At 43.3% G+C, this 10780-nt stretch overlaps 1 protein-coding gene across 7 annotated transcripts in view; it reads right to left on the bottom strand.

The window, feature by feature from the left end:
- Positions 1-19: 19 nt before the first annotated feature.
- nrcama (neuronal cell adhesion molecule a) overlaps positions 20-10780 on the bottom strand; it is a 50403-nt gene continuing 39642 nt past the window's right edge. For 3 of the 7 annotated variants that reach the window (XM_070992078.1, XM_070992075.1, XM_070992076.1), the window contains 15 exons: positions 10547-10648; positions 9592-9789; positions 9417-9487; positions 9008-9233; positions 8507-8622; positions 8193-8400; positions 7483-7605; positions 7201-7377; positions 6960-6992; positions 6248-6313; positions 5710-5832; positions 5412-5567; positions 4828-4959; positions 4663-4741; positions 20-3116 (listed from right to left, as the gene is read on the bottom strand). In XM_070992078.1, coding sequence (XP_070848179.1) covers positions 2882-3116; positions 4663-4741; positions 4828-4959; positions 5412-5567; positions 5710-5832; positions 6248-6313; positions 6960-6992; positions 7201-7377; positions 7483-7605; positions 8193-8400; positions 8507-8622; positions 9008-9233; positions 9417-9487; positions 9592-9789; positions 10547-10648 — 2045 coding nt within the window. In that variant the 3' untranslated portion in view covers positions 20-2881. The remainder of the gene's footprint in view (positions 3117-4662; positions 4742-4827; positions 4960-5411; positions 5568-5709; positions 5833-6247; positions 6314-6959; positions 6993-7200; positions 7378-7482; positions 7606-8192; positions 8401-8506; positions 8623-9007; positions 9234-9416; positions 9488-9591; positions 9790-10546; positions 10649-10780) is intronic. The other 4 variants (XM_070992079.1, XM_070992077.1, XM_070992081.1 and 1 more) reach the window with 2 other exon arrangements.

Raw genomic sequence — 10780 nt, 5'->3', positions numbered from 1 at the left:
TGTATGCTCCAAATTACAGTTTTATTTTGTTTGGGGTTTTTTTTTTAGATGCACACTCTGAAAAGGATTTTCATCTAACATCTAGTTTAGGACAACAGTTTTCCAGCGTGCTGCGTTCAGACGTTGTCGTAAACTAGACGCACGGATGTGTTTGAAATGATACGTCCTGTTCAAGCGTGTACCGTTTTATAAAAAATACAGAAAAAGGTGCATGGACTGTCCGAGACAGAAACAATACAGGTGTCACAAGAGCTCAGTCACAAGTTAAATAATCTCCTTTGATACCTGATCAGCTAAACATTTGAGCTAGCAAATCCACCTGACAAGTTCAAAAAAAAAGAAAGACAAAAAAAGAAATTTCACAGCAAATGAAAGAGTGAAAACTGTAAATAGTCTTATCTCGCACAACGCCATTTTGCCCTCCTACCCATAGTGCAGCAGGGCCGATTGAGGTCAAGCTCTCACCTCTGACCTCAACACATCTACACTCAGTTCAAGCCGTTATTTACAAAATACAACAAAAATATCTACACGTGGAGAGCTGACACATCGCAAACCTAAAAACTTGATGCAAGTTATGATAAACCTAAGACGTGGAAATGTTCTCTGGAAACAAAAAAAGAAGTCTCGTATCTCCTGTTGAGAGTAGGAGTTGACTGCTGGACACACATCAGAATTACAGACGGTTATCCATGGAAATTGAAAGCGATAGCATACATAACGCACACGCTTTGACACAGTAGCATGCATGTGCTGCACACACACACACGCACGCACGCACACACATACATACATACATACACTCATGCACCCAAACATTCACACACAAGCTTCATTCAATTACAGGAATAGAAAACTCACTGAGTGCTGCGCTCAGAACGTGACAACATACACAGATATAAGGTTAAATGCATAAACCAAAGTCACCAGTGTGTTTTACCATTTGCAGTGAAACAAGCAATATTTTCATTCACATAAACAAACGCACTTGTTTCCACATTCAGTATTCATGACGCAGTTTTCCAACCCCTTCATCTCTAAGTGCTACCAGTAAGTCCCGTTCTGAGAATAGTCTGTGCCAGATGGTGAGTCTGGTTCCTGTTGGCAGTTACCTGGTGAGTAGGTTGGCAGTAGTTTAGTGCTGCTGAGCAGCAGCTCCTCCTCAAGATGAATGCGTTAGTAGGAGAGTGTTTGAAATGAACACATGAAGACATCACATGAGGCGTCCATGCTCTGACCTCAGGTTTTCCCACACGTTTCCCCTGCCTCTAACTCTTAGCTGGATGGTGTGATTTGGTGGTCTGCTTGTGGACCATATTGGCTGATGATAATTGGGTTTATGATTGTCAACAAGGCCTTAACAATCAATAGCTGAAAATTATTCCTCACAACTAACGCCAGCGTACAACTGTGAAAAAGGTCATTTTTAAAGTAGTTTCCAGCCCTGTTGAAAACTAAAGACTCTAGGAGGTTAACTGAAGTTGACTATGCTTCACAATCCTCTGTGGCCTCATTAGCTTGACCAAATTCTTCAACACAAGCGGAATCCTGTCGAGCTTATTTTCCATGAGTGTTTAATGTAGTTTTGAATACTCACATAGCCTATAAAGTTGTCATGAGAGTACGGTGGGATTCTGTGTATATGAACTGCAGTGAATCCAGGTCTGTCCTGTGTACTGTATGAAGGGATTTAATTCTATGGATCTAAGTCACTGTTCTCCACAAAGGCACTAGAAACCGTGCTGAGAGGTTCTTCATCATCGACATCTACATATCCAGAAACTACAGCGTGTACTCTCAGTGAACCTCTACATACAACTTCTTTTCTGCCAGTATACGTAGCAGATAAGTGGAAATGCTATCGGACACAATGTCGGGGTAGCGGTTAGTTTGGACAATACGATTCGGGGTGGAAGCACTTGACAATGACACTGGATCAATCACACCTCCACTCGCGCTCAGTTAGTGCTCAGGAAGAAGAAGCACGGGCTCGGTGTAAAAGGAAGAGATGAGGGAAAAAAATGAAAGACAATGCAAGCAAAGCTCAAACTCGAGAAAACATGAGGCTGAAAACAGGCCTGTTGGAATAAGCTATGGGAGTTCTGGCTGGCTGGCTGGTGTGATACGGAGTGAGCTGAGTTCAAAGTGTTTCTCGCCAGGTTTCCAGTCACTACAAATGGACGTCCCTGACCTCGAAATATAGCTTTCTTCTTATTCTATTACACATGTACAAACAGTTCATCTGTCCCAAAAAGACATACGCTAGCTTCTACTTTGAGTCACACATTTCACAGCCGTGTCCGCAGAGACACAGCTGGCGTTTTTTCTCTATATATCATACGCCATTGAACACTTTGACTGAAAAGGAAAAGAAAACAGTAAGAGGCAGTCACTAGTAGGCGTGCAACCATATACAGTCTCAACACGCAGCTCACCTCTGCAACAACTGACACAAGGATGGTAAAATGCTTAATAGACTTAACTCCATGCAGATGTCTATGAGTGCGATTCGATGCATACTTGCCTGCCTGCGGGTCATGTACTTTACTTTCATAAAATATATATTTGGATACATCATGTTTAGTATGTTTGCAAAAGAGATCAAATGGCACTAACGCACACACACACACTTGGCCACGCTTCTGCTCAGTCTCAGTGGTAAAACTCTTTCTGGTACATTCCTTCAGCTTTTCCGTATTGCTTCCTCTCTCCTCCTTTCACATCCCTCATCTCACGCTTTCTTCCAACGCTCGTGGGGGATGCGGTGTCGGTCTTTGCCATGCTGAGTGTGTGTCGATCAGAGGAGGTCACAGTGTGACAGGGGCTGGCGGGTGTGGAGATGAGGGCGTTCTCAGCAGTCTCGGCGACAGGCGGCCCTCCGTTAGACAAAAGAGTTCATGGCGTTGACAGGCGATGGGGCCTCCGAGCTCTCGTTGCCTTCGTGCGTGTCTTTCTCTTTCTTGCCGCTGTACTGGCCGATGAAGGAGCCGTCCTCATTGAACTGTCCATCTCCGCCCTCCCCGTAGTCCACCAGGCTGTCGTCGCTCTCGTCGCGCCGCACCGTGCCGTTGGACGGCGTCCGGCTGCCCTTCAGCGGCTTGTGGTCCTCTGTGTCACTGTAATGGTGAGGAAAAGGTTGGAGGGAAGGTCACTGAGGAAATAATTCAGGCAGGTCTGTTGAACTTTTTCTGCAGTGATCAGAAACCCTGGAGCCACACAGGGGACAGGCTATTATCCAAGCATTAGACTGGCTCGTCCACTGTGCAAATGCCACATATACTGTGCATGATGACAGAGTATACTGCTGTTGTGTTTTGTACACAGTTTGGTTTGGGCTCTAACACTACAAATGTGCTGGTGGAGCCCCATTGTGACATTATGTTGACAAATATACCCAACTGCTCACTATATAAAGGGTTATTATAATGCGAAATCTCAATGAATGCCTGACAAATTATACTCCATGGTTCTTGTACAGTGGAGCAGCTCAGCTACATCTGCAGTACCTTATATCTAAAGTGTTAGTGCTGTTTTAAGCCTGGGTGCTCTTCAGATTTACGGTTAATGACCACTGCTGAAGAGGATTTCGCAAATGCGTGCTGCTCAGTCTCTTGCAATACTTTACCTTTGCAGACAATTTCTGAAATGAAATCAACCAATATGCTTTCAGTTTCCATGCAATAATCAAAAATGCACTTTTTTCCCCTCCAAAGACAAAATCTTTTAACTGTTGTCAATGTCTGAAAACCTCCTGTTCCAGTCAATACTGTGCAAGCTTTAAATCTGAGATGAACAATTTTCAAGCTCAATGCATTTGCATTTAAAAATAAATTAATGAAGGAAGCTAGGGAAGTAGAAGCAGTCATTTCGTATGTTAAATGTTTGGTTAATGCTGTCACTGTGGTTATGGTTTTGACTATGCCAATGAGTATGAGGTCATAGTAAAACCAGATCAGCTGATGTGCTTTCTCCTTGCTTTTAGTTCGTCCTGAGTCAGAAACATAGCTTGCATGCATGCTGGTTTTACCGCATCTCGTCTTACCTCTCCATAGACCTAAACCCACCAAAAAAACAAAGATAAGAATGGAGGACACATGAAAAGCAGTTCATGAGCCACAATGAGTGCCTTTTATGCACTTCTCCTTCGACAAAGCATGGAAACATTTAAAGCACAATGACATCCACGTTATTTAAAACACATCCATTCATTCAGAGCAACTACTTTTGCCTCTAAAATCCTGAGAAGCCTCAATTCTAAACATCCTCAGCATTGCTAGAAAACGTGGAAATGGGATGAAAAAAACTACAGCACCCTTGTGCTGAATTTGTTTACGTTTGTTTTGAGGACAGTTAACATACACATGATTTAGCCAGAGATTAGATTACTTGTTAAAACTGACATATTTTGCATTGTTTAAAGCATGTGTTGATTAGATGGCCCGTGTGGAGGTAAGTCAGTCTTTATAAGAGTCAACACAGAGTAGTGCAGATCTTTGCCTTGCCTCGATGGAGTGTTTGGTAATGGAGTCTGGAGGGGACAGTGTCTCTGCAGCCTGGTAAAATGTTCTACACACAAACAGTCAAATCAGGACACAATGGATGAAACACCAAAAGAAATGAAGGCTGTGCTCCGAACTTTTCTGACTGGAGAACATCTCTCACCTGTACTCTCCAAACGTCCCATCATCCTCCTTCATGGGCTGGATCTCGGGGTCTTGGTGAGCATCTTCTTTCTCTTTCACTGTAGATGACGCACATTTGTTTTTCACAAATTTCCATCCAGACATTCAAATAAACTTAAAATTACAGTGATAATAAGCGCATTACCTGGATATTTGCCACCCTTGTTCCTCTTGATGAAGCACACTATGAGGAGGACCAAGATGAGGAGAGCAATGGCACACATCAGTCCAATAAACCATCCCTGGGTGGCGATGTCCACCTGCCGGCTGGGTACAGCTGGACACACACACACAAAGGAGGGCAAGATGGAGACAAACTGAGCATTAACTGTCAGGACAAATCTCCGTTCAAGCTGCTGTATTTCTGTAATTCTTCATGCTGAGCGACACAGAGATGAACAGGCTGTAAACACAGACGTGGAATTTAAAAATGGGTTAATATGCAATGATTGTTTAGGTGCTGTACACACAACATAAAGAAAAGCCACAACAGTAAAATAATGGACCTCTTATTAATGATTTTAAGTGACATGCATCAGATCAACCTGATGGCAACATGCTCGCACACTAACTAACAAACTAAGAACCGTACATTCATGTCTGAATGTAGCATCGTATGTCTGATAATGAGACAGTGCTGTAACAGAGAGGGGATGGGAAAACGAGACAGGCAGAAAAAAATGAACAAATAAACACAAAGGCCATCTGTCCTGAGGCATGCCGCCTCACCTGGCACCGCAACCAACACTTCATCTGTGCTGTGGACCGTCGGGTCAGCCGGGTCTCTAGCTACAACTCGCACCCTATAGGACGTCCCTGGCTTTAAACCTTTAATCATATGCCAGTGTGAACCGTTTACCAGCTCCTTTTTCCAGTCCTCTTTACCTAGAATCAGTGTAGTGGATGAAGAGGAATTAGATTCAGGGAGCCTTTGGAACAAAGAATTATTTGAATTATGGTGTTTATGAACCAACCAATGCATGCACTCGTGTTTTGAGATGGCTGCAAATACAAAGTGAAGTCTTACTGTTTTCTACAATATATTCCACATATACATTCTTATGGTGTCCAAAGTAATCCCAACTGATCACAGCACCATCCTCCGATACGGACGTGTTAACTGTGCCAAACACTGGGCCGACAGGTGGCACTGAGCACACAAGAGAGAAAAAAAATCAAGGGCTTCAATTCAAAAGTCACTTTCCCAACTCATTGCAATACCTTCATATGAAATAAAACCTTTGAAATACCGCTAGGGAGCTTAAGTACAGGAGTAGAACTAACATTTCAAAGAAATAAACATCGTACAAAGTGTCAGATCCAACCACAACATAGAAAAAGGTCAGTGAATATAGTTGCTAAAAATGGCCATCTCAGTATATAAGTCCTCTTAAAACATGTGCCAGTTAGCTGAGAGAGAAATCCATGGACTCGAGGAATCAGGCCATTAATAAAACAAATCTTTTAAAGACTCTCTTTTGCTGAGATGGACCATTTTTTGCAGGGCGGAGACTATGTGTAGATATTTGGGGAGGTAGAAGGGGACACAGGGAGTGCGTTTGTACCCTTGTGAAACGGGGGAGGCGGAGACTGAGTGACGGGGGAGGTTGGGTGAGGGGGCTCTGTGGGGCCTGGAAGAACATGGAAAAGAGTGAGACAACACACATACGCAGCACAATAGACACCATACAGTGAAAACTGCAGAGCCTCTATTATACAGTTTCTACTGACATGCTGAGTTAAAATATGCTGCAACACCTCTCAGTCCTGAGATTCAGAGTGAAGTTCAGCATCCAAACAAAAGAAACCGGCCAACTCTGAATCACAGCACTGCAGCATGCATGCTATCAAATCAAATTCTGCTTATTTACGTACTCGATCCATCAGTTCGTAGCATCAGCAGGTATATAAAATGTGTTAGTACTGGACTGAAACGCATTCACAAGCATCATGCGTGAGGCTTCGAATGAAAACACGTTCATTTGAAGAAGGCAAACAAAAGAGCTGCAAGCACAGCTAATTCTAAAAAAACAATATTGTCAACAATGCTGCAGTAAATGCAAGCTATTCTCTCAGAGGAGGAGGGTTGCTTGCAGATGCCATGGAAGTCTGTCACACTTAGTTCCTATTTATTCACGCAGGGAGCTTTCAGACAAGCTAACTTAGTAACATGCAAGGATAATTAAACTAACAACATCTGTGCTAAGCTCTTTTTCTGTCTCTAATATCCGATGGTATGAATAACATGCATGTGCTTCCAGTGGCAAACTTGGTTACCTTTGCCCGTCTCTACAGTGGGCTGAGTATGAACTTCAGAGAAAGAAAAAAGAGAAAGACACAGAGGGGGTATAAGGTGTGGAACGCAGTAGGATCTCATGGTTGTACTTTAAATCTCACAGGAATCCCCATCAACTGTCAGGGCACTGTGATTCTGACCCTTGAACTCCTCACACTCCATAGGATGTTGACATGTTCCTCACATTGTTAATGTAATATGCTACAAGTGTTCATAACTTACTCGTGTCCATGACTGTGAAGGCCTCCTGTGTGATGATGGGGCCAGAGCCCTTGATTGTCTTTGCACTTAAGTTAAACTTGTAGAGCATGCTGGAGTTCAGGTTCTCCAAGGTAAAGCTGGTCTCATTGGCCAGGAAGTTCTTGACCTTAACTGGTCCCAGCTCATTGGTACTGTTGACTGCAGAAACACAGACGGAAAGGGTGAATGAGGAGGAGTTAAAGGAGTAATAAGGAAACAATCCTTTGCACAAAGTCTGCATAATACGGCAGCTGGTTAGCCTACCAGGTTGGTATTTGAGTGTGTATCCAGTGAGGCGTCCATTGTTTTTCAATGGTGGGCCCCATTCCAGTGTGAGGGAGTCCAAACTCGGGTTTAGGACATTCAGAAAAGAGGGAGGCCCCGGTACTGAAAACAAAACCACAACCACAGTCAGGGTCTGAATGTTGCACACAACTCAGCTTTCACATGTATTTCGGCAGAAGTGTATAAGATAGTAGCTATGGAGCATAACATGGACCTGTATGATCGTGAAGGCTTTTCCATGTTGGTGGTAGGGTGTTTCATGAGGTTTCAAAGGTGGAACTAGATGGTTGTTAGGTTGTTTTCTACTGACACTTGGGTACATTAACTAACCGTCACAGAAGTAGCACTGATATTGGTAGAACCGGGAGTAGCAGTAGCAGGTATCAAGAGACAGTTTCAAACACGATAAAGGCTCCAATGCAGTAAAAGACTGATTCGCGCAATCAAATTCAAAGTGTCCAGACCCAATTAATATTTGGGTCATATGACCCTCGTAACCCTTTTTCCATTTTTTAAAATTAAAAACCAGCTTTATACTGGAGCAAATCTTTCAAAAACTCCCAGAACTGTGGTGAGATTGGTCTGGCAGAAGTACATAGCTAACAACGAACAACTACTAAACTTTCACAACAAGATGTGCATGACACCCCACTCTAAGTCTGCAGGACAATCACATCAGCTCTACACACCTCCCTCAGGTGTCTCGAATCTCTTGCTGGGGCTGGGAGGCCCTTCTCCTTTGTTATTAAGGACCCTGATGGAGAGGTTGTAGAGGCTGTAAGGCTGGAGGCCTGGCAGACGTCCCTCGCTACGATTCCCGCTGAACGTCAAAACCTGCTCCTGCTGCTCTGTTTCCCCTTCTGTCTCATGCAAGCCGCGCTCCCGGTGGTAGTACACCTGGAGGAAAGACACCAGGAGTTAATTCTTTTATTAGTCTGGTGTGTACTATAGGTCTGCAACAACAAAACACATGCTGTAGAAACAACTGTCTATCACACGATACCTTGTATCCCTGTAGTTTTCCTCTGACTGAGGGCAACGGCACAGGCTCCCAGTGTACCACTGCCAGTGTGCTGTTGGGAACCATAATCTGCACACTGTCAGGAGCAGACAAAGGCACTGCAGGGCAATGAGAGAGGGAAGCAGTTGCTTAGGACCTTGTTTTAAGTCACTACAGTAACAGAGTACTTAATTTGTCTTCTACAACAAACAATAAAATTATACAAAGGCTATTAAGATGAAGTGAAGCAATATAAATTGACCTCTAACCTACTAAACAAGTATGAAAAAGGATTAAAATGTTAAAAAGGATCAGATTCGATGGTCAATCCTTGTTATTAGAAAGTATTAGTTATTGCTATCGAACCCACTACAAATCAACACTTAGTTCTGCAGCTGTCAGTGTTTTGCTGGCTCACAAAGTACCTTGTTTTGACCAATGATGACTACATAAATGCTTTAAAGGTTTTTGAACCCTACAAAGTCAAACAATCAGTCCACTCACAGTCTTCTCCAGAGTATCCAATCATAACTTCAGGTTCTGGGCCGCTGCCATAATCATTGAGAGCCTGAACCTTGATCTCGTAGGGCACGTACGTCGGGGTCCCAGACACGGCAAACTGGGAAACGTTGGCCACATTCTTCGAGGACCAATCCTCATCCACATCCTTCTGCCTCCACTGCACTTTGTACTCCAGGCCAGGCCCATTGGACTGAAACCCTGTCAGCGGCTATACAAAGAACATTTTGGCTGAAAAACAGCTCGCTGAAATGTTCTTGAATGCCGTGAAATATTTGCCAAGCCTTTAGTTACCCTACACAATGCTTCAACAAGAAGCAACTACTGGAAATAGGTTCACAAAGTTCAGCCCACCATAACAAGTGATTTCCAATCTAACAAAAATATATCTTACTGTCCAGGAGATGACTAAGTTGCCAGGCTCCGTTCCCACCCCCTGAACATTTGATGGATTTTCATCAGGAGCTAGAAAAACCAAAACAATGATAGTTCAGTCAGTAAATATTCTTAAATATTTTACATGTTGGAGTTTTTTTTTTCTCCATGTGACATGTGACCATGTTCATCACCTGCAGGGTTGGTCCTGTATTGGCTTGAGGACTGGCTCGGCTGGCTGTAGCCAACGTGATTCAGAGCCAGGACTCTGAAGGAGTAGTAAACATATGGAGAGAGGTTTAACTGTGCTGTGGTGCCAGTACCAGCAACCTCTGTCAGGTTGATCCAAACTCCCGGCTGGTGGAGCACATCCTCATATTGGATCAGAAACTCTGGGGAGGATTAAAAAAAAACACCGGCTCAAAAGACAAACACTTCTTTCTGATGATGATTTCTGTAGGTTAAATTGAGTGTGTATATTTAACCATGGTGGCTCATTGCTTTTTATGGCAACTACCAAGTCTTGTTTATTCCCACAAAACTACAACAGTCGCTTCTGAAAACCTAACTGTATCTGACAATCCTGCGCAACAAAAATTCAGACTTGACAAATTTGAAATTTTCTCATCCCCAGGGCATCAAATACTGATGCACAAGGTACCCTGCAGTGTCTGTATAGCATGCATTAGGTTTCAACTAACTGCAATGTAAACCCATCCACAGCAATTTCAGACTAGTGAATTTGCATAGGGTACTTAATTTGCTTCATGTATGTCATATAACACACATAAGCCACGTCACATACACACACATATTTATTTTAACCAAAACCATGAGCTTTTCCTCAATGTATCTGAGCTTTTCTGGTGCCTTAACCTAAACAAACTGAGACTGCTTCAAATGGTAACCATGTGTTCGAAAGGCTTTCTGGCAGATGTCTCATTCAGGCGCTAATGAGTGCCTGGTGGGCCTGTATGAGACACCAAGGAGTGTGACAAAAACATGGTATTTGATGAGCTGGGAATGTGAACGATGTCTCTTTCACTGTTGTGTCTGATTTCAGCTTCGGTAGTGGGAAGGTGTAGTATGTTCTAGTGCAGTTCGAAAAACTGCCAAACAACTAAGCAGCAACGTCATAACATTTCATACTCTGTGTGGGACTGTTGTGTTCGTCTCCGGGGATCCAGGTGAGCCGAACACTCCTCTCTGTCTGGTCAGTCAGTTCCAGGTCAGATGGAGGATCAGGTTTCTCTGCAAACACAATGAGGAGTGCAGGACCACAGACAAAATGAAAACTCTATCTCTGCTATTGATTTTAGCTTGTCCTTACTACTACTTTGACTGAAAATTTGATCCTGAGACTCATCAGTACAGTACAGTACA

Source organism: Chaetodon trifascialis, chromosome 22 (genome assembly GCF_039877785.1).
Source record: "Chaetodon trifascialis isolate fChaTrf1 chromosome 22, fChaTrf1.hap1, whole genome shotgun sequence".
NCBI classification, from domain to species: Eukaryota; Metazoa; Chordata; class Actinopteri; order Chaetodontiformes; family Chaetodontidae; genus Chaetodon; species Chaetodon trifascialis.
Note: the sequence above shows the minus strand (reverse complement) of the source record. Positions and strands in the feature narration are given on the sequence as shown.